At 40.3% G+C, this 26,244-nt stretch overlaps 3 protein-coding genes across 8 annotated transcripts in view; 2 read left to right on the forward strand and 1 right to left on the reverse strand.

Annotated features, from left to right (window-relative positions):
• Positions 1-12,199, forward strand: part of ssbp3b (single stranded DNA binding protein 3b) — a 19,673-nt gene extending 7,474 nt beyond the window's left edge. Inside the window, exons 5-18 of one of the 2 annotated variants that reach the window (XM_031756512.2) lie at positions 4,466-4,555; positions 5,690-5,764; positions 5,994-6,056; positions 6,138-6,201; positions 6,313-6,386; positions 6,608-6,672; positions 6,766-6,814; positions 7,089-7,124; positions 7,226-7,280; positions 7,368-7,432; positions 9,479-9,557; positions 9,738-9,766; positions 9,872-9,973; positions 10,116-12,199. In XM_031756512.2, the coding sequence (XP_031612372.1) occupies positions 4,466-4,555; positions 5,690-5,764; positions 5,994-6,056; positions 6,138-6,201; positions 6,313-6,386; positions 6,608-6,672; positions 6,766-6,814; positions 7,089-7,124; positions 7,226-7,280; positions 7,368-7,432; positions 9,479-9,557; positions 9,738-9,766; positions 9,872-9,973; positions 10,116-10,145 (876 nt within the window). In that variant the 3' untranslated portion in view covers positions 10,146-12,199. The remainder of the gene's footprint in view (positions 1-4,465; positions 4,556-5,689; positions 5,765-5,993; positions 6,057-6,137; positions 6,202-6,312; positions 6,387-6,607; positions 6,673-6,765; positions 6,815-7,088; positions 7,125-7,225; positions 7,281-7,367; positions 7,433-9,478; positions 9,558-9,737; positions 9,767-9,871; positions 9,974-10,115) is intronic. The other variant, XM_031756513.2, reaches the window with a different exon arrangement.
• A 1,865-nt stretch (positions 12,200-14,064) lies between these two features.
• On the reverse strand, positions 14,065-18,000 carry dio1 (iodothyronine deiodinase 1). Of its 2 annotated transcripts, XM_031756536.2 has the most exons (5): positions 17,863-18,000; positions 16,837-16,920; positions 16,619-16,762; positions 16,127-16,326; positions 14,065-15,742 (listed from the first exon to the last, which is right to left on the reverse strand). In XM_031756536.2, the coding sequence occupies exons 2-5, from the start codon at positions 16,874-16,876 to the stop codon at positions 15,677-15,679; spliced, it is 450 nt and encodes a 149-aa protein (XP_031612396.1). In that variant the 5' UTR covers positions 16,877-16,920; positions 17,863-18,000; the 3' UTR covers positions 14,065-15,676. The 2 variants fall into 2 exon arrangements, with proteins under 2 accessions (XP_031612396.1, XP_031612395.1); XM_031756535.2 differs by lacking the exon at positions 17,863-18,000 and having other exon boundaries at positions 16,837-17,584.
• The window catches only part of LOC116333314 (zinc finger protein GLIS1), an 82,304-nt gene continuing 74,002 nt past the window's right edge, over positions 17,943-26,244 (forward strand). For 2 of the 4 annotated variants that reach the window (XM_031756520.2, XM_039606669.1), the window contains exon 1: positions 18,089-18,117. The gene's annotated coding sequence lies outside the window, so the exon portion shown is untranslated. Of the gene's footprint in view, positions 17,994-18,088; positions 18,118-25,196; positions 25,244-26,244 lie in introns of those variants that run through there. The other 2 variants (XM_039606666.1, XM_039606668.1) reach the window with 2 other exon arrangements.

Below are 26,244 nucleotides of genomic sequence, written 5' to 3' on the forward strand. Positions count from 1 at the left end.
AAGTGGTTCTGCCTTTGCTTTAACAGGCTACTTATTAGGTCGGGTTATTCTTACAGTTAGTCACCTGATCTGTGTTTTGCAAGTATCCTTTGTAAAGTGTCAGTTTTAATTTCATACTCAGATGGTCAGGATAAACCCAATGCTGCTAAATTTGAAGGGTTTTTTGGTTTGTTTGTTTATGAGGCTGTGTAAGTTTGACTGGTGACTCTTCCACGTCAGTAAATGTGTCAGGCAGGATCCTGACATCCTCCTCGTTTAATTTGCATGTGGATGACTTGCCTGGGCAGTTTAAATCTTGCAAAACAGGTTGTGTTCATGTATGCGATGATTCAGTTATATTTTCTGCTTGTAACATCTTCTTCCCACTAAACAAGGTGAAAGTCTTTTTTTTAATTTTGCTTTTATAGAAAGGTCTGCCCAGAGAATTTAGCAGATGACATGAAATATATGTAATGTAATATATAATGCAAATGTGTTTGATTAAAGCCAAAGTGCGTCTGTTTAATACTCTAAACTGCTCACCTCTGTGTTTAGAATGAAAAATAGATTAATGTAAAACAGCATCAGCAGGGTTGCATTTGTGAGGATTGTGCACAACTCTGTATAGATTAGATTGCAAAACAGAGATAAGAACCCTAAAGAACTGATGTATGTGCAGATTCATAAGCTAAAGCACGGCATCACAGATCAACCCACAAGTCTTACCAAAAGCTCTGGTGCAGGAGTCGATCTGTGCATTGTGAAAAAATATGATCTGCCAAATTAAATTAACATGGATTCATTTTACTGTTTTGATCCTGGATAAAGGAAAATGCCACACCTTCCTTCACAGCACTGTTAAAATGCTATGTGTTTTTAAGGTTTTACTGTGGACACAGGCTCATACAAAGTGTTGCCTTTGTGAGTGTAAATGACCAGAGACCATGAAGATTTACTGAAGTGAAAGTCTCTACTGTAGACACGGGGGGGTGAAAATTAAAACCAGCCTTACTGCTCCAACTTGTTTGAATGTAGGGTAGTGAGTTTTTATTGGTTTTCGTTTTTAGAGTAGGTTTCTCTGGCTTTTACCACGTAGAGTATATTAGTGCTTATGTTAAACATCCTCAGTATGGATGTTTACCATCTCTCAGCATCGTATAATTTAATATTGTACTTATGTATATTAATTGTTCGTATATTTTTAATAATTGTTACCTAGTACCCATCAAAGGCTTTAGCACTTAGGTTAGCTCTAATTCTTAGAAGTTATTTGTACATTTGTAAATTTATATTATTCAGTGATTTCTCACAGTATTACTTTTTAATACTGGCCGTCAGTTTCCTATTCAGACTCTGACAGGAAACCTGTCTAATTGAGTGGGCCGAGTAGTGAGTAACTGCTCAAGACGAGGGAAGAAGCATATTATGGCGTTATTTTTGTGCCACTATTCTGAGCGCACGTAAAAAAAAAAAAATTGAGCGCACGTAAAAACAGTTTGCAGGTGCAAGTGTTGTATTTTGAGGAGAAATTTATTTTGAGCAAAGAAAAGCTGAATTTGAGTGAACAAAATTCATTCCTGCGTGCAAAAAATGTATTTCAGTGTTTGCTATTATCCACACACACACACACACACACACACACACACACACACACACACAATAGCAGCCCCTCTCGCTCAGTTTTTGCATTTGCGCTCGCTCGCAACAAGTTGCTCGCGCTCTCAACATTTCTGCCCGTGCGCGCTCAACTCTTTCTGCACACCGTTATATTTGTGCCACAAAACCAGCCAATCACAGACTTGGATGCAAAAACATCTGATTGGCTGTTCTGGTCTCCAATCAGCTCGAAATGACGAAATGCAATATCTCGGAATGCATTTCGTCCAAAACTCAAACAAGACAGTGGCGGAGGAAGACAGAGTGGCGGAGTTTGAAATATTACTCTTTCTGGGTCACAAAATAAACTTTTGAGATATTTTCATGCGAGAATGTTGCTGTGTAAACTTCAAATATTTACTCGATTTATCAAGACATCACATATTTGCATAACTGCTCTAATGTTTTCGGAGATGCCTGTTACCCACCAGCTGACCGCATAGCTGGACTGGCCATTGGGCATACTGGGCATTTGCCCGGTGGGCCGATGATGATTTTTCATTTATGTTTGTTTGTTTTTGTAACGCTATAAACAATGAAAGGTGGTGGATTAGCCAATTGGTCATGATCAACTCTGGGCTGGACCAATTACAATACATCCGTATTGAGGGGAAAAGGAACGCGATTAGTCCCGTACTTCAGCTAGAATGAAAAAAAGACACAAAGCTGGAGTTATTCTGTCTTTACGTTGCACAGCTGCCTCTTCTCCCCTCATTCTCTCCCCTCCCTCTCCTGTTGCTACTTCAATCATGAAACTGATCAATGATCAGCTGATCGTCTCTCTTGTTTATCGCCCACTTTGCGCCAGAAACAGGAAACCAGTGGATGTTGCGCTAAACAACAACAGCAGCACGTTCAAGCTTGATAAGCTGTTGTTATAATTTATTTAAAATTAATTTCTAGTATCAGCTGATGTTCGCTGGAGCCACAGCTGTAAAATCTGCTGCTCATGATATCGGTTTGGAAACATGAAGGTGATACAAATCATGCATATATACCAACAAGACAGTGTACATCACTGTCACAACAGCGTTTGGCTTTATGGTTTTTCCTATAATACCTGGTGGTGTAGTCAGTGATTTTTTTTTTTTTTTTTTTTTGTCAGTTCAGCCTTATATATTAACCCAGTGACCACCTGGTCAGCTGGTGGGTAACAGGTATCTCCGAAAACGTTAGAGCAGTTATGCAAATATGTGATGTCTTGATAAATCGAGTAAATATTTGAAGTTTACACAGCAACATTCTCGCATGAAAATATCTCAAAAGTTTATTTTGTGACCCAGAAAGAGTAATATTTCAAACTCCACCACTCTGTCTTCCTCCGCCACTGTCTTGTTTGAGTTTTGGACGAAATGCATTCCGGGATATTGCATTTCGTCATTTCGAGCTGATTGGAGACCAGAACAGCCAATCAGATTTTTTTGCATCCAAGTCTGTGATTGGCTGGTTTTGTGGCACAAATATAACGGTGTGCAGAAAGAGTTGGCGCCAAGACGGGCAGAAATGTTGAGCGCGAGCAACTCGTTGCGAGCGAGCGCAAATGCAAAAACTGAGCGAGAGGGGCTGCTATTGTGTGTGTGTGTGTGTGTGTGTGTGTGTGTGGATAATAGCAAACACTGAAATACATTTTTTGCACGCAGGAATGAATTTTGTTCACTCAAATTCAGCTTTTCTTTGCTCAAAATAAATTTCTCCTCAAAATACAACACTTGTACCTGCAAACTGTTTTTTTACGTGCGCTCAGAATAGTGGCACAAAAATAACGCCATAGCATATCAGTAGACTAAAGAGCAACTGATATCTTCACTAATTTTTGCTTGCCTTTATGTAGCAGTAGACTATCTAAGAGAACCCCAGATTCTATGAACGCTTGACGATTTCTCAGTCTTACACCATGCTGAATTTTCCACGCCGCTCAGTAGAGAAGTGGAATTTATGCTGCCTGCGTCCTGGCGGTGAAGGAGCCTGATGAGATGTGACTTTTCACTGTGGCCTCACTTCTCTCCCTGCTGAGGTATTTCACAGTGGCCCTGCAGTGGCAGCCTGAGCAGATATAATTAGGGAAGGTGCAGTCGATAAAAGGGAGCGTGTTGGATATTGACCAGCGATGTCTGTAAGGCTCTGGGCATCGAGAGCTATATGTGAGTGTGGATGCTGATGCATCCATTCTTGTAGTGATCAGTGCCTAGTTGCCTACACTTCACTGAATGAGCTACGCATTAAAAAAATATGACTGAATGTCCTTCTCTCACTTGGTGTCTGTTCTTCGGAAGCTGAAGACATTAGCCCATCTCAGATTGCTTCAGCTACAGGGAAGAAAAACTCAGTCAATTAGGAGCGTGTGACCGAAGCAAATGGCACATTAGTGAATTAGGGCTGCGGTTTGAGCAGGAAATCGGCCCAGCTAGCGCCTGCTGTGCAGCAGCACTTTGGAGCCACTGACTCACTGCATCCCACTGATGCTTATCTGATCCACTGGATTCTGAATCAGCAGGGATCAGACCTCAATAAGGACCCCATTAATATATTATTGAGGTCAGGGGTGTGGGGGTGGGTGACAGTTGGTTAGATTTAAAAAGGAAATACATGGAACTTTATTCACAGAGTTGATGAGGTTTTTTGCCCATTAACCCATTACAGCTGAGATCAAGCTCAGATTCAGCCACTGTGGCAGTCCAATTTCTCACATGAGCTTTTCTTGTTAAAAAGTGACGTCTGCCGAGAGTTTCTTCCTGTTCCTTGTATTTGTTGTGGGACAGTGTTGTTAGAAAAAAAGACTGAAAGCATAACCTAGCAGCTTGACTCGTTCTCCTGTTTTCCTCTTTGTCAGAGTGCAGCAGCAGCTCCCAGCCCCGTGATGGGAGGGATGCCCCCTGGTGATGGCATGCCAGGGGGACCAATGCCACCTGCCTTTTTCCAGGTCAGTCCATAAACTACGCTCGTATTGTCTGCTACTGTTGGGAATGTCCCTCGACTTTACCCCACATTTTTGATATATCAATTGATATATCATGTCAACTATTGTTTCATCTAAAAATCTAAAATATTATTTTCCTGTGAATTGGGCGGGGGGGGGGGCAGAGGGATTATTTTGATGCTTGTAGAGTTTTGCATGTGTTCTGAAGCAGTAGGTCTCAGACTGGTATCTGTGCTGCTTTTCCCTTTGTTGTGCTCCATGTACTCGGCGAGCTAGTAGCAAGCATCACAGCGGTGCTGTCTGTCTGGACCCCTCTTGTGCTGTAAACAGGAAGGTGTGGCCAGGCCATTTTCTCCTAATGGAGAAATCGAAAGGTGCAGCACCTTCTGTAAATCAATATCTCATGAAGATAAACTTATCACAGGCAGCTGTGTGGAACTGACTCGTTAGAGGTGACATAAAGTTGTAAACCTGTCTCCACTAGACCGAACTATTCACAACACATCCAGCAATTTATTATAAAGCAGAAGCCACAAAGCTGTGAGTGATTATGTGATCATGTTATTATCAGAATAGAAATTTTGAGGTTTATCCATCAGTGCACGCATACACTCATACTTTCCCTACCAGGAGCAATTTGAGGAGGCTCAATTAGACCCCTCTCTCTGTCAGTTCAGCAACATTAGTGACACAGTGCCGGTGTTTAGTGTTGTTATAAAGCTAATTGCATAGAGCTTAATTGATGCTGTTAATTCAGGAAAATTAGCAGTGATAACATGCTGCATGTAGCACGCTTCTTAATGTCTTGACTGACAGGCAAAAGAGCGCACATCCTCTCCATCTTTCTCTTTCTGTCACTCAACGCTGTCATTTGCTTGTTCTTCTCTGCTCAGTCTCACACTCTTACTGTTTGGTACATGAAAAACAGTATTATATTTTGTACATTTTTTATTTTTTTTTGCGCCACACTTTGGTTCTTGCACTCCAACTGTCCTCTGCCCTGCAGTAACCCTACTTCTCTGTCTGTCCCTCTTTTGTCACTTTGGTTTCTCGCTCCCTCTTTCTCTCTCGTCTCATCCTCCCCACTGTCCCTCCTGTTTCGTCCTCTTTGCCTCTTCATTTTATGTGATGCCACAGGGTCCTCCTGGTCCCCAGGGCTCTCCTCACCCTCAGCCTCCTCCCCCTAACAGTATGATGGGACCTCACAGTCAGGTAACGCTGCCTTTCTCTCTCATTCTCTCTCTTTCTTTTTCACCGGTTTTGCTATGTGCAGTCATGTGGCAAGGCTGGTTCTCAGTGCTGATGCTTCATGCTTTGGCATTTGTTTCAGCTTAAAGCTTTATGCTGCTTTCAGTATTCACACAACATGAAACCTAGAAACATGTGTACATTTTAAGAGACATTTGTCACATCTTTATTTAAATTTATGTTTATGTTGTAGTCTTTCATGTCACCTCGCTTTGCTGGAGGCCCAAGAGGTCCACCCATCCGGATGGCCAACCAGGTAGGGATCCTGCACACGCACCCACCACAGAATTGTGTGTATTTCAAACTGCAATTTTCATATTTAAATTTTTTCTACTAGCCACCCGGCGGAGGACCAGGTCCTCATCCCATGCTGCCCAACATGGACCCCACACGGCCACAAGGTGCGTGTCATTTCACTTTAATGACATGCATCTGCACATCATGCATTAGTGTGAAAGTATTTTCATTTATAATTATTATTATATTATATCTTGAATGCCTTTACTCTTCAGGTCATCCTAACTTGGGGCCAATGCAGAGAATGAGTGGCCCTCGAGGAATGGGGCCTATGGGGCCTGGCCCTCAGGTAGGCTGCTTACTTATACAGAATCAATCATCACTGCCTTGATGAATCAGTGGTTTTTACCCTATTAGTTCTTATGATAGGAAGGTATTCGTTTTGCCAACCAAATCCAAACCAAAAGAATTTTGACAGTGTTAACAGATGTGTCAGTAGCAGGTTTGCAAGAATTTTTATTTTTACCCTGTGGTTTCAGATTTGAAGCTGATTTTTGTTTGTTTTCTCAGAACTTCGGTGGTGGGATGAGGCCTCCACACAACACCATGGGTCCTGGCATGCCAGGAGTGAACATGTGAGCCTCCTGTTTATTTCTAAGTATTGTCTGAAATGCATTTTAAATCAAGTACTACATTTTACCAAGATTTCCATTTGCGTTCTTATGTAGGGGCCCAGGAACGGGTCGGCCATGGCCCAATCCCAACAATGCCAACTCTGTGAGTAGAAATGCAGGCACACAAATTCACACATAAGCCCAGAGAAATGCTCATTCATTGCAACCAGATCTCCTCTCTGAGCTGCAGAGGTCTACAAGGTTCTACTGTGGGGTGGGATGTAATTGTAGTATTATGTGTCATGGTTTCCACAGACAGTTGGACAGACAGCCATAATGGTATTAGGACGATCAAATGATGAATGATGACAGTTTGAGGTACGGAAAGGGTTTGCGCTCCCATTTCTGGTCTGTAATGTTTATGTCTTTGGTTTCAGATGCCTTACTCATCACCCTCTCCTGGTGCATACGGGGTGAGAACACATCCCGATGTCTTAACCCTCACACACTACAGAAATTACAGCATAGAAGGATAACATTTAATGCATTTTTTATTTTGTTTCATTCTCCAAAGGGGGCATCTGGAGGTGGAGGGCCTCCTGGCACTCCCATCATGCCCAGCCCTGCAGGTTAGTTCTTCTTTGACATAAGCTGCTAACCCTGAGCCTTTTCTTGCACTATCCAGGAATGTACATTTACACTTTTTCCCCCGTCAGACTCAAACAACTCTGGTGACAATTTATACACCATGATCAACACTGGACCTGGCAACCGAAATAATGTGAGTTCTGTTTTATTTCTTTAACCAAACTGCTGATTTCATCAGAAGTAATAATATATTTAGCATAACGTTACAGAGAAAACACATTACAGCGGTCCCTCGCTGTAACGCGGTTCACCTTTCACGGCCTCGCTGTTTTGCAGATTTTTTTCTTTTTTCCGTGAAATTTTGCATGCTTTTTTTTTTTTTTTACAGCACATTGTGTTCTGCGTCCTGATTGGCTGTAGACCATTGTCAATCAATCTCATGCCGTGTCTCCTGTACAGTACAGAATGCGTTCAGCTTGTCAAATTTACATAAATCTTCGATCGCCAGCAGTGTGACTCTGAAGTGCTGTACTGTATGTCGTCCCCTGCGGCTGCCTTTGGTTTCATTCTATAATACTGGACTTATTTTTCTACGAAGGTTTGAACTTTGAGAGTGTTTAAACAAGAGAGAAAAGTGTTAAAATGTTCATGCCTGTCTGAGAAAAGTGTATAAAGTGTGTAGTGAGGGGTTTTACAGCCTTAAAACATCTATAAGAATTGTAAAAAATAAAGTTGGCTACTTCGCGGATTTCACCTATCGCGGGTTATTTTTAGAACGTAACTCCCGCGATAAACGAGGGACCACTGTACTGAAAATCTCTTTTCATTACACAAATAAATTCTTTACATTATTCTTGTGTCAACCGTGTGATAAAGGTACGGAACCTGGTGTAACTGTACACCATCAAACTGCCTTTGTGAAATTGTCTTGTGGCTGTGTCACAAGTGCAGATGGAAAGACCTTTAGACACATAAACCTGAGCTTTGTTATTATAATGATTTATTTTCTGGTTAGTTTTTAATTTTGGGTATGTACTAGTTTTCACTAGTACATACCCATGCTACAGTAATGGTTGTCCTGTTTGTGGTGCTGGTAAACTGCTATACTCTCATTGGGAAAAGTAGAAAATGTGATGGTAGATATAGTTCTGTGTTAAAAATGCACCATTTTAGTCTGTTGCTAGGTGAAAACATGTATAGTTTTTTTTTTTAGATAAATTAGATGTTATTGTTAAATACAAACTGATATGATGCTTTTATAAGGCATTATAGATGCATAAATGCTAAAAATGGGCGCTTTTTAGCACGTTACTAGGTAGTTGCCAGGCAACACAAAGACGTCATGATATCTGATATAGATAAGACCCTTCAAGGGGCCTAAGATGTACCTGTGCGCCAAGTTAGATTGCTCAACCCGTGGTGGTCTGAGAGGAGTTTGAGGACAAAGAAACAAACACACACACAGCCAGAGGTTTGTGTATTATAGTCAGATAAGGTGGGTATTTTCCATGGGAAATTTTGAGGAAAATCAGATTAGGCAAAACAACAACAAAAATGCAACACTATATGAAGGCACTTAAATCATAGCCATGTAGAAACCACCAGAACTCTCAACAAACAAAACCTCCAAAGAGTCATTAGGAACGTTGTGTTAATACATTTTCCCAATTTGTTACAAAGAAAGCTAAAGAATTTCAGTTAGCTACAATGTTTCATTAATTTAGTTAAAGTTAACTATAATAACTTTGCTGCTGATGAAGGGGGTAAAACTACCACAGAAGACACCAGAATTATCTTTTAACAGCCTCAGATTGAATGTGTATGGGTTTGTGTGGGAAATGCCACTTCCTATTGCATGACATCACGCTTAACCTAAAACACTAGTAATTCTGGTCTTTCTAGAGCACGCTGTCACTATTTACCAAAGAATACACAGCAGAGAAGCAAAGCACTTGTTATACTGTGTGATATGTGATATTGGAGGCTACTGTTTCACCTACACTTGTGGTAATGAAAGAATCAGACAGAAGATTTTAAGCAGAACGTGAGGCTGGTCTTATAATGGCATAAATAAATAAATGCACTGTTATAATCTTTAGTAATTGGGTTTTAGGCAGCTTGCACTTTTATTCACTTTACTTTAAATTTGGTAGTTTGAATTTTGGTAGTTAACTAATCGTATGGCAACTCCGCTACGGAGCTGTGATAAGTGAGTTCACTACCCCCCTCCTTCCCCTAGTTCCCTATGGGCCCAGGCTCTGATGGACCCCTGGGAGCCATGGCTGGGATGGAACCACACCACATGAATGGATCACTAGGTAACACTACTCACCACAGTGCATTAAACCAACACAGCAGTGAAGTGTTTGGATTGCATCCTCACCTGTTAAAGACTTGACAGCACATCTTCTCGTTATTATCTGAACTCGCCGTATAAAACGGCCTTACTCGGGTCATGAACATTGTTTTAATTATTTTACACATGATTTAATTTTCAGGTTCTGGTGATATGGATGGAATGAACAAGGTAAGAAAAAACAAACAAACAACCCCAATGCAGGCATGCCATGTTGCTCATCTTTTCAAGCTTTATCCCAGATAAACTAAACTGTTAACCTCTCTTCGTTACTAGAATTCCCCAAACAATTTAAGTGGCATTAGCAATCCTCCTGGGACCCCAAGGGATGACGGGGAGCTGAGTGGAAACTTCCTCCACTCCTTTCAGAGCGAGAACGTAAGTCGGCGGAGTGTTTGTAGCTCTAGCTCTACCACGATGAAGCCGGAGCCACAAGTTACGACATATAGCAAACTATAAACTATAGTAAACACATGGATGTGTTTTAAAGCTTCCTTTTCTTGCGTGTGTGTTTCCATAGTACTCTCCAACCATGACGATGAGTGTGTGACCCCCTCCCCCTCTTCACCCTTCCCGATTTGCCATCATTCCGAGGATCTGAAGTCACTGTAGGACATGGCCAAACACATCAGCACCAAATCAGGGACAGGCGCCATTTTGGTTCCACACTAACGCCAGAATGCTGATTGGGGGACACAAAAAATAAAAAATAAAAAAAAATAAAATATCAAAATGGCTGGCAAACTACTGCTCCTTGCTCAAAATGAAGGACAATTACACCATTTATCACAACCCCGAGTGTGAGAAAACCAGCTACTGAAATGCATACATGACACGTTTTATGTTCTTTGCAGAACCTCCTGACCCCGCTCAGTCCTCTCAGCCTCTTTAATCCTAGTCCGAAGAGAAAAAAGGTTGGAAGTTTACCTCTTGTACTTTTTAATGATTGCTTTGTGGTGCAAGATGTGCAGGAAATATCTGCTTTTGTCACTTAAAACACTGGAGAGTTTGCATACGCATTGTGAGCTTGGAAAGTCTCTGTCTTGTCATTTTACTTATCGCCATGCATACTGTGTCACAGAAATCGGTTGACACAGGACTGAGGATTTGCCTTTTACTCTGTGGCCACCTTTATGAATAATGTATTACTCTGCCCAATGCCCACCTTTCTATTTAAAGAGACTTAAAAATGGAAAAAGATGTGAAAGAATATGGCTTTTATTGTGACAGCCTTTTGGTGGTTGTTACAGTGTCACATTGATCCAGATTGATCAGTCTCTCAAGCCCTTTTCAGACATGGGATTTTTAACATTGCCGCCTTCATCAGTCCCTCAAAGCGATGGCATTCTGTTAGGCTTCGGTCACTTTTACATCAATGTTCCTCGCAGCTTTATTCAGACATAACCATGACAGTTGCAAAGAGAGCCACGGTATGTGAGATATTCACCATATGTGCAAAAGAATCGTCGCATTCGTGGCATCTAGTGAAGTGTAGCCACACTGAACGTTTAACTCGATGTGACATTTTTACCAAGATCAGGGTCTGTGTGTGAGTGTGTGTGTGTGCGTGCATGTGCGTGAGTGTGTGCATTCTGCCACAGCTGCCCCTGCCCTTTGAGACTCTCTCTTCTGCATCGGGAATATGCAGTGCATTAGAGAGCGACGTTTTCACCTTATTGAAAATGAAAAATAGGTTCCGATAAGATAAAATGTCTTGTCATATTTTATTGCTGTTTGGGGCAATCTCTACATCAAAGATGGACGAGAGATATGCGCAGTCATAATCCTGTGCATCGGTTAATGCATTCAGACTTGTGCCAAGTTGAAAGTGCTAGGTCGGACCTAGTTCAAGATTTCCGTCGCAATTTTTGCAGAAAAGTGACCGGGGCGCCCGTTCGGATGTGAAGCCGACGTGTTCGCGGGTGCTGTCAGATTAATGGAAAAGGACTGCATGTCTGAAAGGGGCTTTGTTGTTGACAGTTTGCTACTCTGCCACTCTTAGCTGTTTAAACAGCTGGACTGCTGCCGCGTGCTGTCAAGGGAAGCCAGACTTTGGCATAAAAAGTGAGTGCATGAGTGCTGAGAATCTGTGTACAACATACTACCTAGTGCTGCTCTTCTCTATGTGGACACCTGCTTTAAGATGTGGTGTATATCTCTTTACCTGCCTGTGCTTAACACTCTGTGCGCTTCATCGTCGTAGCCTTCTGTGTTACTTCCAATTTGGTTGATGGATATATGGATGAGTTGCCCATTTTAATCTCTCATGCATACTGGTTAATACTTCCTTCCTGTATCACTGGTTGTCCCCTTGGTCCTGCCCGTCTCTTGCCCATCCGCATATTTTTTTATATTTTGATACAAACTTTGACTACATATATTGCCCCAGTTATTCAGTTAGTCAAAGCTTTCTAAACTGATTCTAGTAGGCATCATTATAAACTTAGCCGCAGTCTTGTAAATGTGTTGAGAATTTTTTTCATTTTTTTTCCCTGTGAACATTATGCATTATACACATCTGTCCTATGTTGCCTTTATTTGCTGATATTTTTTTATTTCAAATTGAGGAAAGATTGCTTGTTAATATAATTTTACAATAACTTATCTCACCGTGTGGGCTGTTTTTGTTTTGACCGTACATTAATATTAGAGTAACTCAGGTTTGAGGATACTGCTGAAGCTGTGGACAAATAAACGCTTAAATTAGAAAATGAGTTATCCATAAAAAAAAGTGTTTAACTGTAAGTGCTATATTTACCACTTGTGTACCTTTCTGTTTATCAAAAATGCCAAGATTACTAGCACAGATTAACGTTCTGTGTCCTTAAAATGGAGTTGTCATCACATCTTGCTTGCAGTCAGAGTGCACAGACCTCACCAGACCAGTGGTGGCTTCGCTAATCGGTGCTTTCACTAAAGCTAGAGGGTGCTGTAGTCCACAGCTACCAGATCAACAAGAGGAAATCCAGAGGGAGCCTTTGTCTCAAAGGAAACTGCAGCTCTGGCTCAACGGCTGTGCTTGAAAGATGAGGGACAAATCGTTTCAGCGGTTGGCATCAGTGGGTTTGGGACAGTCACCAGCTCAGTTCTCTTACAGTTTGTTCCATGTAGCAGAAATAACACAGTTAAAAGGTGAATGTAGGAGGAAATTACTTTGTTTTGAAACTTGTCAGGAAATATTTAACATTTTCTTTGAACTGTGTAACTGTGGTTCGCAGTGGGGATTGCCTTCAGTGTACACTGTATGACAACAAATCTCTACTCAGCATAAAACAATCACAGCCAAAGAAACACTTGAAGAGCAGCTGAGATTGTGGAGGCCTCAAAGGAATAATTTTTAGATACTGAGTTATTTGGACTATGTAACTTTAAAGATTATAGGGTGACTTCTAAAGTTATGTCAGTAGCTTTACGTCGCATCATGAATGTTTATCGTTTGGATTAATTCATGACTGCCAGTACAGTAAGAGTAAATTTAAGCTGCAAACAGCCACCTTCACGCCACCATATAAGAATTTACCTTCAACAGTTTTCAACCCACAACTTACCCTTTGCTGGGAGATCGTCAAGCTTCGTTTCACGGCGTAATGGTGAGTGGCTCCAAAGGGTCTTTATAGTTTCGTTTTAGACGTCTGTGTTTATTTTAATCGGGATCTATTTATTGCCACCTGCTGGAGGAGGCAGTCTGAGCCACTGAAAGCTCCGGGAGTTGCCAAGTACAGCTTTTTTCCCCCCTAAACTTTGAGGACAAGCACATTTTGCTTTTGACATCAAACTGCTGTTACAATCACATTGTGACTCATTTTTGTTGCACTTCCATCTTGTAAATCGTTAGCTTCATAGCATAAGTGCCTAAGTCACTTTGACCAGAAAATGACTTAGGCACTTATGCTATGAAGCTAACGAAATGTTTTTACTTGCAGCTTGTTATCCTCTCCTACCTTCAACTTCAGAATTTCAAGACAAGTAAAGGGCAGAAGAGCAGCACTTGGAGTCTACAAATCCTTGATGAAACCTTTTTCTATTAAATATCCTTCACTTTCCTTGAATGATGCATCTGTTATCTTAATATAAGATTCACTTGAGCATGATCGTTTCCCCTCCATGTCTTTATGTTGCCCTCTAGTGGGCTTCAATACACACAATGCTTTGCAAATGCCTATTGCTTTGACACACATACTGCACATCCATGGTTTGGTTAAACTTTATGATTCAGACCTGAATTGTGACAGAAGTTTATCGTTGGGAGGATCCTACAGTGTTGCGGTTCCTGTCTAACAATGGGAAATGGGGCTAAGCTGCTGCTGGCTAGCCTCCACAGGATGTGGCCTGACTGGGCAGCAGCCAAACCTGCCCTCCAACTTCAGTCACACAAGAAATGTTATGAAAGCTGCAGCCTTTGTTCAAAACATATCTGTGTCATATACTTGTAAAAACAGGATTTTAAAAAATGAATATCAAAAACCTTATTTCAGTTCAACAAGTTTTGCTTTTAATATTGCCACAAGCCTCGCATTAGCACTCGTGTTTATGAGACGAGACAAAGTATTCTGGCAAGTAAATTAAGCACTGATATACAACAAAAACATGAAAGAAGTCAGTTAAACTACAAATTATTCATGCTTGGATGGAAATTAAAATCAGATTGTTTTCTCCAATACAACATTTTATCAAAATACTTGAAAGCTCTCTTGTGCCCTTTCACCAACTACACTTGGATAAGAACCCTCATTAGATTAGATTATGTAACAAGGACACTGGGTGCCAAAATCGTCTGATGTGCAGATAACAGTTAGATATTAACTCACATCAGTGGCTGAATGCAGTGCGTCACAGCTCACATGTATAAGGTGCAGACTGCAAAGTGTGTTCAAAGGAATCTGAACTTGCGCAATCCACACACTGCAGAAGGTTTATCATTTCCAGACAAGACAGCAAACAACAGGCAGATTCTCATGTGGAAGAAATCTGCTCTTTGTTGGTATTAAAACTCTGAAAGCATTTTTTTTTCTACGCAGAGACATTATGTAATAATGGAGAACTCGAGCTTTGGAACAATCATATTCTCTTTTAATGGGTCAAGGGTGAGTCACAGTGACAACACAAAGCAACTAGCATACGGTGCTGCTGCATGTCTGGTTTTATGACTTACTTTGACAAATTGAGTACTCTTATGTTGGAGTGCTACCAGATGACTTCACATCCAAGAATATTCAAATCAATAAGTGTCCCATAATAGATTAACCTGCATAGTTCAAAGACTTCCAGCTAGAAGAGGTTTTGACTGTCATTGTCATGTAAATAGTAGCCACCTGTAGAAACTGTGGAGAATTCATAAGTGTGCACTTGATAACTGACACTGGAAATGGGAAAACTTTCACTGCCTTAAATCTTCAGGGATTTTAACTGAAGAAGCCAGGCAACATAAGCAAAACACATATGGAAGCAAACTACATCTGCTGTCTAGTCTGTGATACAACGAACATGACATGACTGAGGTTGGCTGTCTCCCTGCGTTTCAATGCATCTGGCTCCAGAGGCCAGAGGTTTAATCTGTAGCCTTCACTGAGAAACACAGAGAGGGGGTTGCAAGCTCAGAGGCTGACATCTCTTAAGACTACAGAAAGGTTACACACCATTTCTACACCTTTTGTGATTAATGTGAAAGACTGACAATAGAACTACATGCTGATGTAGTGGAATTACAGTTACAATGCAGACAAACTTGCACCATAATAAACCCACCACCGACCAAAAAGGCCAGAGAATATGGACAAAAAACACATGCATGCTCACACAAATTACATCTCCTGTACGCGCCGTTTTATCACAACCGCTGAGTGGACTGTCTCCCTGTGTTTGAATGCATCTGGCTCCAGAGGCTAAAGGTTTAATCTGTAGCCGTCATTAATAAACACTGAGAGGAGAGTTCAAGCTCAGAGGCTGATATCTTTTTTAAGACTACATGAGAGCCTGATTGTAAAATCCCCCCACTATATAAGTAATGTATACTGGTTAGAATGTAGATAAAACCCACCCCTTAATAAGAAGAAACCTTTATTCATATAAGCGCAGAGCTTCTTATTTTATCTTCTCCAAGAAGGATCGCACCTCCGCTGGGTTGTAGCCCCAAGGCCCTTTCCCTCCCTGAGGAACATAGTAACAAATGTTAAAAGCATAATTAATTACACTTTTTTATAAAAATACTAATTTAATTCAAACGAGAGGACAACAAACAGGTTTTTGTCATCTAAACTACATATCTGGTGCGGCTGCCATAAGCCTGGTTCCATGCCAAAAATGTCCCCTTGTGTATGCTTATTTAACTCCTGCACCGCACGTGATAGCATGTGCTGAGATAGTGCTGATTGCACTCACGCCCACAATGCTGGTTTGGCTTCAAATTGCGTGAGAGAAGCAGTGAGTGGGAAGTGAAAGACTTTGCCCTTGTTGCTCTCTAAAAACAACTCGTCAATTAGTAGCTCGTAAAGAAACTATTCAAGAAGTTGCCAGTTTTTGCAGCTATCTTACCTTGTAGAGCACTTTCCCAGCCTGCAGAATGAAAAGCCTCTCAGGCAGAGCTCCGTACTTTATGGTGGTGACATCGGTCATTTCATCCACAACCACAGGACACAGGGGTTCACTCTGAACCAGGACCTGTGCCGCAGACAGCCTGTCCTCCAGGCTCTGGTGCTGGTTGATGTCATAGTTGTTCTTAAAGGCCCAACCATCTGCAAGTGAAACCGAGAGTGCGTTTTCACGTGATTGCATGAGAACAATATAAACAGAAAGCATATAAGTAGTTCATGTGTTCATAGAGATAATCAATGCTAACTGGATTACAAACGTCCAATAGCCAATCACAGATCTGCATCTCCTGGGTTTTGTTTTTGGTGAACTAAGATTCATCAGCAGAATTCAGATCTTAAAGAAACAAAAAAAACTTCACTTTCTTGCTTGGTGATATTTTGGCCACATGTGTCCACCCACAAATTTCAGGTTCTGCAAACAACTTTTACTCACCTGTTGAATGAGCCTCTGCGATGTAGATCACAAGAAAGTCGGCAACATCGCTGAAGTCCTTGACGAGTTGCTTAAACTCATCAAGTTTATACATAAACGGGGGTCAGGTGCAACTTCCAAAACTCAGCACCAGCGGTCTGTTGCCTGCAGAGAAACGGCAATGTTGGCGCAAAGAAGCATTGCATAAAAGCAGATGAGTCTGGATTTCTTTAACGCACCTTTTAAATACTTGGAGATGCTGGTTTTCTCGCGGTCCATAGTGACCACAGGTGAGTCTGGAGCTTCTCCTCCCACAAACGCTTCTTCTCCGAGAGACAGCCACATGTGAGAAGAAGCAGTTTTAATAAATGCCAAGGACATAAATGTCAGACCCCAATCCTCATAGTTAAACCTTGGATTCTGGGTCATGGTGATCTTTTCACCCATGCGAAGTATGAACTTCTTCGCAAGGCTTGGTGAGAAAAACTGCAATATCACCAGCATAAGAAACTTTCCCAACATGTAGCAAAACATACATGCTGTCGACAAATAAAGCACAATTTTTTGCAGAAACATGTTAGCAGGTTGACGGTGGTAAGTCCCGTGTTTCAAGGCGTCTCCAGCGGAACTCTTTGCATCGCTCGTTTAAAATTGTTGGTCAGGCTACCTCCCACTCTGCTGCCTTCACGGTCTTTCGTGTAAGCTCGTTCTTTCCATTTTACCAACAGAAAAAAAACAACTTCCATATACGCGACGGTAACATTTATATTCTGCACTTTAATACCCTTTCTTGTTAACTACACATTAATATCCGCGTTTTCATCTTGCTAAGCATCCCATAGCGTAGTTGGGAGCTAATTTTCTTCAATATTTCCCACTATGAAGAAACATCAAATCAAAGACAAATCAAAAAAGGCTGGTAGATCTCGTTTATACAAATAAGTAGAAGATATAAATCAGTACGACTGTCTTAAAATTAGCCGATGTCCTGTTTTAGGTCCTGCTAGTAAGTGGTTGCTTGGCAACATGACCGAAAGAGGAGTTCACGGGCAAACTGATATTTGGTTTATTATAGTAAGATTAACTTTAACTATAATTGTAGGTCATCGAGACATAAAATCAACATTTCATTTCATAATACAAAAGTTTCCTCCGACACGATGCTTTGAAAAGTCTCTGCCCGTTAGCAGGAAACACTGATGATTTTTTTTTTTAGCTCAATCTTTAATTTTTCGCTAATGACGTCTAGTATTCACCTCACATACCTGTATTTTCCAAAGCACCAGTTTTTCCACATGGCTCAGTGGTAGTTATGGCGGTTTGCTCGACCACTGTTTAGCTACATGGGTGTTAAAGGGCAACAGGTGCCGCCGTCTTCTTTTCAGGCCACACAAATGTAAGTTTGACTGAGCTTTGCCTGACGTTAAGTTTATGGAAGCACTGGTTTGTTAGCAAGCGTGTTAGCCAAGTCGCAGTTCAGCTTGGCAGCTCCCGCGTGTAAGTGTATTGTAGTGCTGCAGGTAAGTTACCATCACAGGGGAAACTGTTCACAGTGGGATAAGTGTGTAACCTCTTTTATGGTTACTTCTTCGGTAAAGGCCATAAGGCCTTTCAAGTGATGGCCTTTTTGTGGTGACTGTCAACAAAGGGAATAAAAATAGATATAAATAAATATATTTTTCCAGATTAAGTAAACTGGACTTGCCTTTTTCAATACGGTTAATGTCAAATCATCGGCATTTGTTCAAGTATGCGTGGACTTTAAAAACCTGAACTTACTCATAAGATTTTTTTCTATAATTAGCTAAGGGGATGTGGGGTGTAGTAATATTGTGATTGGAGCAGCATGTAACATATATCTCATTGCAATTATTTTGTTTTTCTTGAAGCACAGACAATCTGAAGAAGTCTTTAGATTATGCATCTGACTTACTTTACGTCAAAAGCATATAGTTCAAAAATAAAACTTATGAAATTTGTCCAGTAGTTGTTTCCTAAGATTGAAATGGCCAAAAGTTCATGCAGCTAATGGGCATTTTCACTTGTTTAAGAAATAGTTTAAGCTATCTGCTGCACTATTACCTCAATAATAAAATGAGGTCACTGAATTTGGTTTTCATTAATTCCAGAGTGTGTTTGGTTTGTTTTTTTAATAAATGTTTAGTTTTGGTTAGGTCTACTAGTTTCAGCATTAAATTATTTATTCATTTTAATGTTATACCAACACTTTGTGATGACCTGTCACGTAGACATCCTTGCCTTAGTTAACATACACATACACCAAATCTCTTCCTCTATATTAATTTTATATATTATAAGATAAGATTATATTTGTGAGTACAACATAATCCAACCTTTCAGCCAGTTATGTTAGAGAGACTAAATACATATAAAACCTAATGAAAAAGTAATTCTCCTGGAAAAACAGCCATAGTTTTTCGATAAAGTCTAAACCTATTAGCCATCTCTAATGGGCATGAGTATTATGTAATGTTTCCCCCCCCCTTTCCTTCAGAATAAAAACGATTCCCTTTTTCTGTGGACCTTTGTACAGCAACATAATCCTAAAACAGAGAGCATTACTTGTTGACATTATAACCCTTAAGATTTGTAAGTAGCTTACAAAAAACCTTGTTGGTTTGACCTGTATTTTTATATTTGTTCTCTTCTTGCTGCCAAGACATTTAACGCCAAGGCCACAGATGAAGGAATAAGACTAAGTATAGCTAAAACTGTCTAATATGCAATAAAAAATACACCTCCTAAACACGTGAATTTCATGCAAATTCCAATTGAAACTATATTAAGATCTGCTTGTCCTTTAAAGGTGTGGTAGCGGTAGTGATAAGCATATATTAACTTTCACAGTCTGCACTTTTTTCAGCTTTCCTTCATGGCATTTGCAGCAGGAACAGTCTTGTATTATGTTTTTATTCTCGTCATATTTATTTAAAATTATACGTTGTTCTAAGAAAAGTTTGCATTATGTTGCATTAGTTACCTAGTTTCAACTCCAGAGTTTTCTGTAAACAGGCCCACAGCTAAATTGTGAAAACCTGGGTTGACAGCCCACAATGTAACTTTGTCATGTTAAGAGAAGCTGTTAGGTTCAGACAAGCCAAATAATGGGGAAGATGTCCCGGGACTGTTGAACTTGTTTTACTTGTTTTCTAATTGGAGGCCACCAGAAAGATGTGCAAAAGTCATCTTGTCTCTGGGGGTAAAAGAAAGGAAGATTTCGAAGTCAAAAAGGCACGCTTAAGCCTAAATCTAGTGTTCAGCGGGACGAAGGAAGCGCACTTTTTACCTGGCTATATGAACACGCTCACAGGTGGTGGTTGTAGTTTGTTTTAAAGCCAGCTGTCAAAAAGGTTACATGGCACATTCTTTCTTTGACCAGTTTCTCCATGAATGAACTCTCAGATGACAGACTTTTCTTTTATTTACGCCAACATGTTGAGCTGTTGTAATTATTCACAATATTAGAATTTCTTGTATTTATTTACATGGTATTTATCGCAAAGTGAATTTCACTTTTATTTGGCCAAAAAATAAAAAGTAACATGATGCTTTTATTGTGAAACAGTGTCATGTCTAAATGCACATCTTCAATATCATGTTGACTCATGTTCTCATGTTAGACCAGAGGTGGGCAACTCCAGGCCTCGAGGGCCGGTGTCCTGCAGGTTTTAGTTATCACCCTGGGTCAACACCAGTGACGGGAATAACGGCATTACAAGTAACAGCGTTACAAGTAACGGTGTTACTTTTTCAGTAATGAGTAATCTGACTAATTACTATTTCTAGTGTTACAACGCCGTTACCGTTACTAACAAGAAAATGCGGTGCGGTCGTGTTACTATTTTTCAACAAACAGACGGTTGAAGCTGTCTTCAGCTTACTGCACCTTATATCAGTTACATGGAAGTAGCTGTAAGTAATCTGGGCGCTACAGCTTTAAGCAGCTGCGCGCGCTCCAGCAGGCAGTAATCACTTTCTGGCCGACGATCACTTTTTGGCACAACACCTGGAGCTAGGGGGGCAAAACAAGCTGCTGTTTGACTGAGGAAGAATAAAGTAGTCGTGGTAAGCCAATCACATGACCACTTCAAGATGACAAAGCAACAAGGTGATATATACCAGTTTTTAAATTGTGTTGATAGGCCACGTAAAACCAGAGTCATGATAAACAATATATAAGCATGTTTTTCCTGAATAGTTTCGTCACGTTTACTGTCTAAGGACAGCGCAGCGAGCACTCTCTGCTTATGACCAAAAAATAAAAAAACCAAAAAACAGCCTGTTCGTGTTGGTGGAAAAATGCACCATGTCGACCAATCAAAAAATGAATTGGCAACATGACATTTGGTTGTTTAGAAGGAGGGGGAAGTTTTAGGAGTGACGGCGAGAGAGAGAGAGAGCAGAAAAAGAGAGAGAGCCAGTTTTGAGATGTGAGATTTGTGACGTTTAGCGTGTTTGGAGTGTGTAGTTAATGTGTTGTCTTGTGTAGTTAGTGTGTAGTGTTGTGGATAGTTTTGTGTTGTGTGTCAGAACAATGAGGCGACTGCTGTCTCCAGGTAGAAACAGCAGTGATACACCTGCTGCTGTCAGACCTGCAGGTATCAGGCTGTGATGTTCTCCTTTATAGTGGACAGAAATGATTTTTTTGGAGTGGCACAAATAATTTGTGTGGCATCTTATTGAAGAACAGCTGATTGTTCTGTAAATAGTTTGAAATGGTTATTTAAAAAAAAAAGGTAAAAGGTAAATGGCTGCAAATAACTTTGTTGTTTGTAAAACTTGTCCATATGATTTTAAAATTGACAGTTTATATTTGCATTTAAAGTTATGAAATATGATTCAATAAATATGTTTGTGGTTGTTACAGTAAAAATATAACTTTTTCTACTCAGATCTTATGTTTTTTGTCTGATTTTAGATCAATTGTGTTAATACAGTATGTCAACATGAAAACATAACTGCAAATTCAGACACGTGAGGTTGTGCTGATGATACCAAACAAGGCAAAGTAAACAGTTTTTAAAGGTGAAATGTGGAGGGAAAATCAAAAGTAGTTGAAAATGGCCAATTATACCCTGGAGCCCACAGGGTTCAACTTTTTTAAAGTAACACAATAGTTACTTTTCAAGTAATTAATTACTTTTAGAATCTTGTAACTCAGTTACTAACTCAATTACTTTTTTGAAGAAGTAACTAGTAAATATAATTAATTACTTTTTCAAAGTAACTTGCCAACACTGGTCAACACACCTGAATCAAATGATTAGTTCATTATTAGGCCTCTGGAGAACTTCAAGACATGTTGAGGAGGTAGTTTAGCCATTTGAATCAGCTGTGTTGGATCAAGGACACATCTAGAACCTGCAGGACACCGGCACTCGAGGCCTGGAGTAGCCCACCCCTGGGTTAGACACTTAAACAGGAGCACTGAATGATAAAATAAATATTCACATCTTTCTATGACCTCTTCCTGTTGGGGAAGTTGCACTTGATCTGTTCATTTTATGCAGAAGAAGAGTCAAACGACTCGTCCAACATCCTGACTGAAGCAGGAAGTCTGGACTAACAAAGAAAATATGTGATAGTTACAGTTTTGAAACCCATTATGTCTCGCTGGGGTTTTACGTGGTGTTGATCAGCCATTTAACAAAGTGAAAGCGTTGGTATGTTTAAGTTGCATTTATAGTCAGGGGTGCACATAAGTGGTCCGCAGGTGCGCATTCGCTGTCAAAATAAAAGACGCGCGTGCGTTTGCGTACATAAGATTTTCTGGAGGAGGACAGACATTTGTTTAGAACTGTCGAAGAAGCTCCTTTAAGCAATTACTCTGGTGTTCCTCCACCTCCAAAGAAATGTCAGAAGGAGTCCGAACCGCAAAAGAAGAGCGTATTCTCGGAAAAATGGTTGCAGGAGGTGAGCTGGCTTCAAACAAATGATGAACGCACAGAGATGTGGTGCAGAATATGCCGTGGAAATCCCACTCTAGCGGACAAAAACAGCGCCTTTTATATGTACGCAAACGCACGTTGCAACTTCTTATCTGGTGCGCTTATTTTGACAGTGAATGCCCACCTGCGGACCACTTATGTGCACCCCTGTTTATAGTACAGGCCCCAGGTTTTCCAAGCTACCTTGTCTGGGGGTGAAAGTCAGTGCAGAAGAGCCAGAAAAAAACAAAAAACCTGCAGTTTCCTGAACAGCTAGCGAATCTGCATTTTGGGTAGAACATAGCTAAAAACAAGTTAAAAAATGAATACAAGTGACAAAATCTGCATGTTTGGAGCTATTATTTTTAAAAATCCCATTAGCTGATGGTCCATTATAATGCAGCTGGCTTTCTTTTGGAGCTGGCTGGTGTGAATATAACTGAGGGAGGGTGGAGACGCACCAGTGACACACTTGGCTGCCTTCACCACCCATATCTGATCTTTTTTTGTTTCTTCTGTGCAGCTGGTGAGCCACATTGTGCAGCAGTAGGTCAGAATACTCCCTACTGCTGACCAGTAGAAGTTGGGCACATTGGTAAATCGTTTTTACACTGTTTTTTTACACAGGTCAATGAGTACCCTGGAATATACATTTTTGGATAAAATATAAAGGCTACTTTCCAATGTTAAAACTTCTACATTTGCAAATCAAATTCTAAAAAAGCTGGGATGCTGTGTAAAATCGATTTAAACAGAATGCAACTGTTTCCATATTCTATTCACAATACACAGAAAACTGAGAATGCTAAAACTGAGGAAATGTAACATTTTAAGGAAAAGAAAGGGGGGTACTTTTGAATTTGAAAAAATAAAAATGGTCTCAAAGAAAGTTGTGTTTATGAATGTGTATTGTGTAACTGAAATATACATGGTCTTTCTGGAAAAAGAAGCCATCTGGATGGGAGCATATTTTGCTCTAAAGCCTATATATAGCTTTTAGCCTTTCCACATGTGCAGGCTACTAGTTCCATAGGCACTAATGCACCCTCCTACCACGAGAGATGTAGGCTTTTGACCTGAGTCTTGATAACAAAATTTGTTAGTGAACTGTGTGGAGAAACAGCAGTTTCTAAAAGTGTTGCTGAACCCGTGAGGTGATTCATTCATGTTAGAAAATCTTTAGATGTTTTCTTTTACCTGCAGCCCTGGAAAGACCAAATGGTCATGGGAGAAAGTAAAAAGTATAAAAGAAAATACTTCAACCCATTAAGAAGGCTTACTTATCTTAGTCTAATCTTATAGGCTATACGGTCAACAAGTACAGGCTTAATGCCCTCTGCTATGTTGCTCCACAAAGGTCTAAAGAACAATAAAATGGCTTGCCGTGAGGTCCAAAAAGTGGAGAATTAAATTTTCTTGCCCTGTGTCTCGCATCGATATGAGAAAAACTGGAAGCCTCTTAATATTTGTCCACTTGTTGCAGGATCTTGCATGACCCTCTCAACCTTCTTATCTGTGACACCTTATGGGGAATCCTGTTGAAGGCGATTTGTAGCATGGGCCGGTGCCTCAGGAGGTCAGCCCTAGAAATTCATGTTTTGTGCTTGGTCAACAAGTTTGTGTATGTAAGTAGAGTTTATTTTTGTAGCACTTTTCAGGACACAGAACAGTTGCAAAGTGCTTTACAGAGGTAAATGGATTAAATCCAGACCCATGCCAAGGGCAAAGGGTGCAAAGAGATATTGGTAAGCTGTTCCATAGTTTTGGAGCTAAGGCAGAATCCCCTTTAGTTCTCAGAAGGATGCGGATGTGGAATCATAAAAAGGCCCCTATCTGAGGACAGATAACCTGGCTCGTAGAATAGGGGCAGAACAGTTCCATAATGTAGGGGCCACACTCTATAAGCCCATAAAAGTAAAACCAGGATTTTAAAGTTCATAACAGGAAGCCAGTTCAAAAATGTCAAAAGTGGGGTAATTTTCGAGACTTGTGAGACTTGTTACAGCAGCATTTTGCACAGACTGGACGTGTTTAATAAATACTTTAGTCAGACAAGAAAACAGTGCATCACAACAGTCCAAGTGAGAGGAGATGAAGGCACGGACAAGCATCTCCACTTTACTTTTTGAAACAATAGTTATGCTGTGTGATGTTGATCTGTAATAAAATGGTTCTTGTAAGCTCAGTATGATTTAAGCTGCAGTTAAAAACTATTAACATTAAAATGACAGATTAGTATGCCACATACATACATGAATGCTTGGTCTATAAAATGGGTGAAAAAAATCTTTTTACATTATTTTTTAAACATAGCATCTTCAAACTGTCCCCTCAAACTCCCTTAGAGATAAGTGCAAGTCTTATGCCAGGCCCTGAAGTCTGGCCGTGTTACATCCTCCAATTTAGCCAAATAGATAAGACAAATAGATAAGAGGAAACGAGAGGAAACGATAACTGTCGTTTTAAGTAACATACAGGAAATTGTAAACAAACTCAAACCTGATAACACATTCACATCAGTTTTATTTATTCACGTGTTGAAGATGTGGACTGTGATTTGCCCTGTTTGTCTTTCTGTTTTCCCAAATTAGTTTAGTTTAGTGAATCTGAATAACCGGATGAAGAAACAGGCACGTGAAGGCAGCACAAGTCGCGCATTTTTACAGCCGATATTTTCCTCACATGTTACAGCAGCAAAGTAAGCACTTACTCACGCCATTTATCTCCTAAGGCATTTATAAACCTTCCTTCACCTCCGTGTATTTACACAACTGTTTAGATTTGTCTTTACTGAGCATCTTCGTTTCCATGTAAACACCGCAAGATGGCGCTGCTGAATTGCTATTTTCTAAGAAAAATACATTTCTTGTTAAGAGAGAGAGAAAAAACCCAGTCACAGGGTTAGGCGCTCGGTCAGCATCGCAGAAAAGAACAGTTTGATCATAAACAGGACCACCTTAGGACAGAGGCAAAGCACGGAAATGAAATCTGTGGGTTAATTAGGCAACAGTGGTGGCAGAACCTACAGGGCAAATGAGCTTTTTTTTTTTTTAACTTTTTTTTTTCTAAGCTTTTTAGGGGCAAAGTCAGAAAAAAAATTAACGAGTTCCTGGTTTTGATTGGTGGTTTTCTATATGAAGGTTTTGTGTTACCGCTGATATTAAACTTGTTTAGAAAATTATTAAGTATGGCCACAGAGTGGTGGCACTTGCCTCTCAAATGACTGTCATAAATAACAGGAAAGCTTTAGAATAATTTGTGCTTTACACATTATTTTTGAGAAATGGTTCCTCGTTTAAGCCCAACAATAGAGATTAAATCCCATTAATATTACTAGTTATTGAAAACCTTTTTTTTAACGTAATGAAATCATTTTGGCGGCTCAAGCAAAGTGACCTATTTAATTGAATGCAAAGGGATTTATTGGTATAAACAGTTCCCCTCACGTTTTTATTTTTCTTTAAATTAAGCCAAGCCTCTGTGGAAAAGCAGCATGGAAACCACAAACACAAATCCATAACCAAACGGACTACTGAGATGGAGAGTCCTGAGCCCACGATCCGATCTGCTCAATAAAGCCTCGAAATAGCTTTGTGCATATGAAACTGTGCTTGTTCTCGTCAATGCTTACATTTCCCTCAGGAGCTGTGGGTCATTAAACGCTGAAATTCAGTGTTGTGACATAGTCTCGATTACATC

This window comes from Oreochromis aureus, linkage group 23 (assembly GCF_013358895.1).
Source record: "Oreochromis aureus strain Israel breed Guangdong linkage group 23, ZZ_aureus, whole genome shotgun sequence".
NCBI classification, from domain to species: domain Eukaryota; kingdom Metazoa; phylum Chordata; class Actinopteri; order Cichliformes; family Cichlidae; genus Oreochromis; species Oreochromis aureus.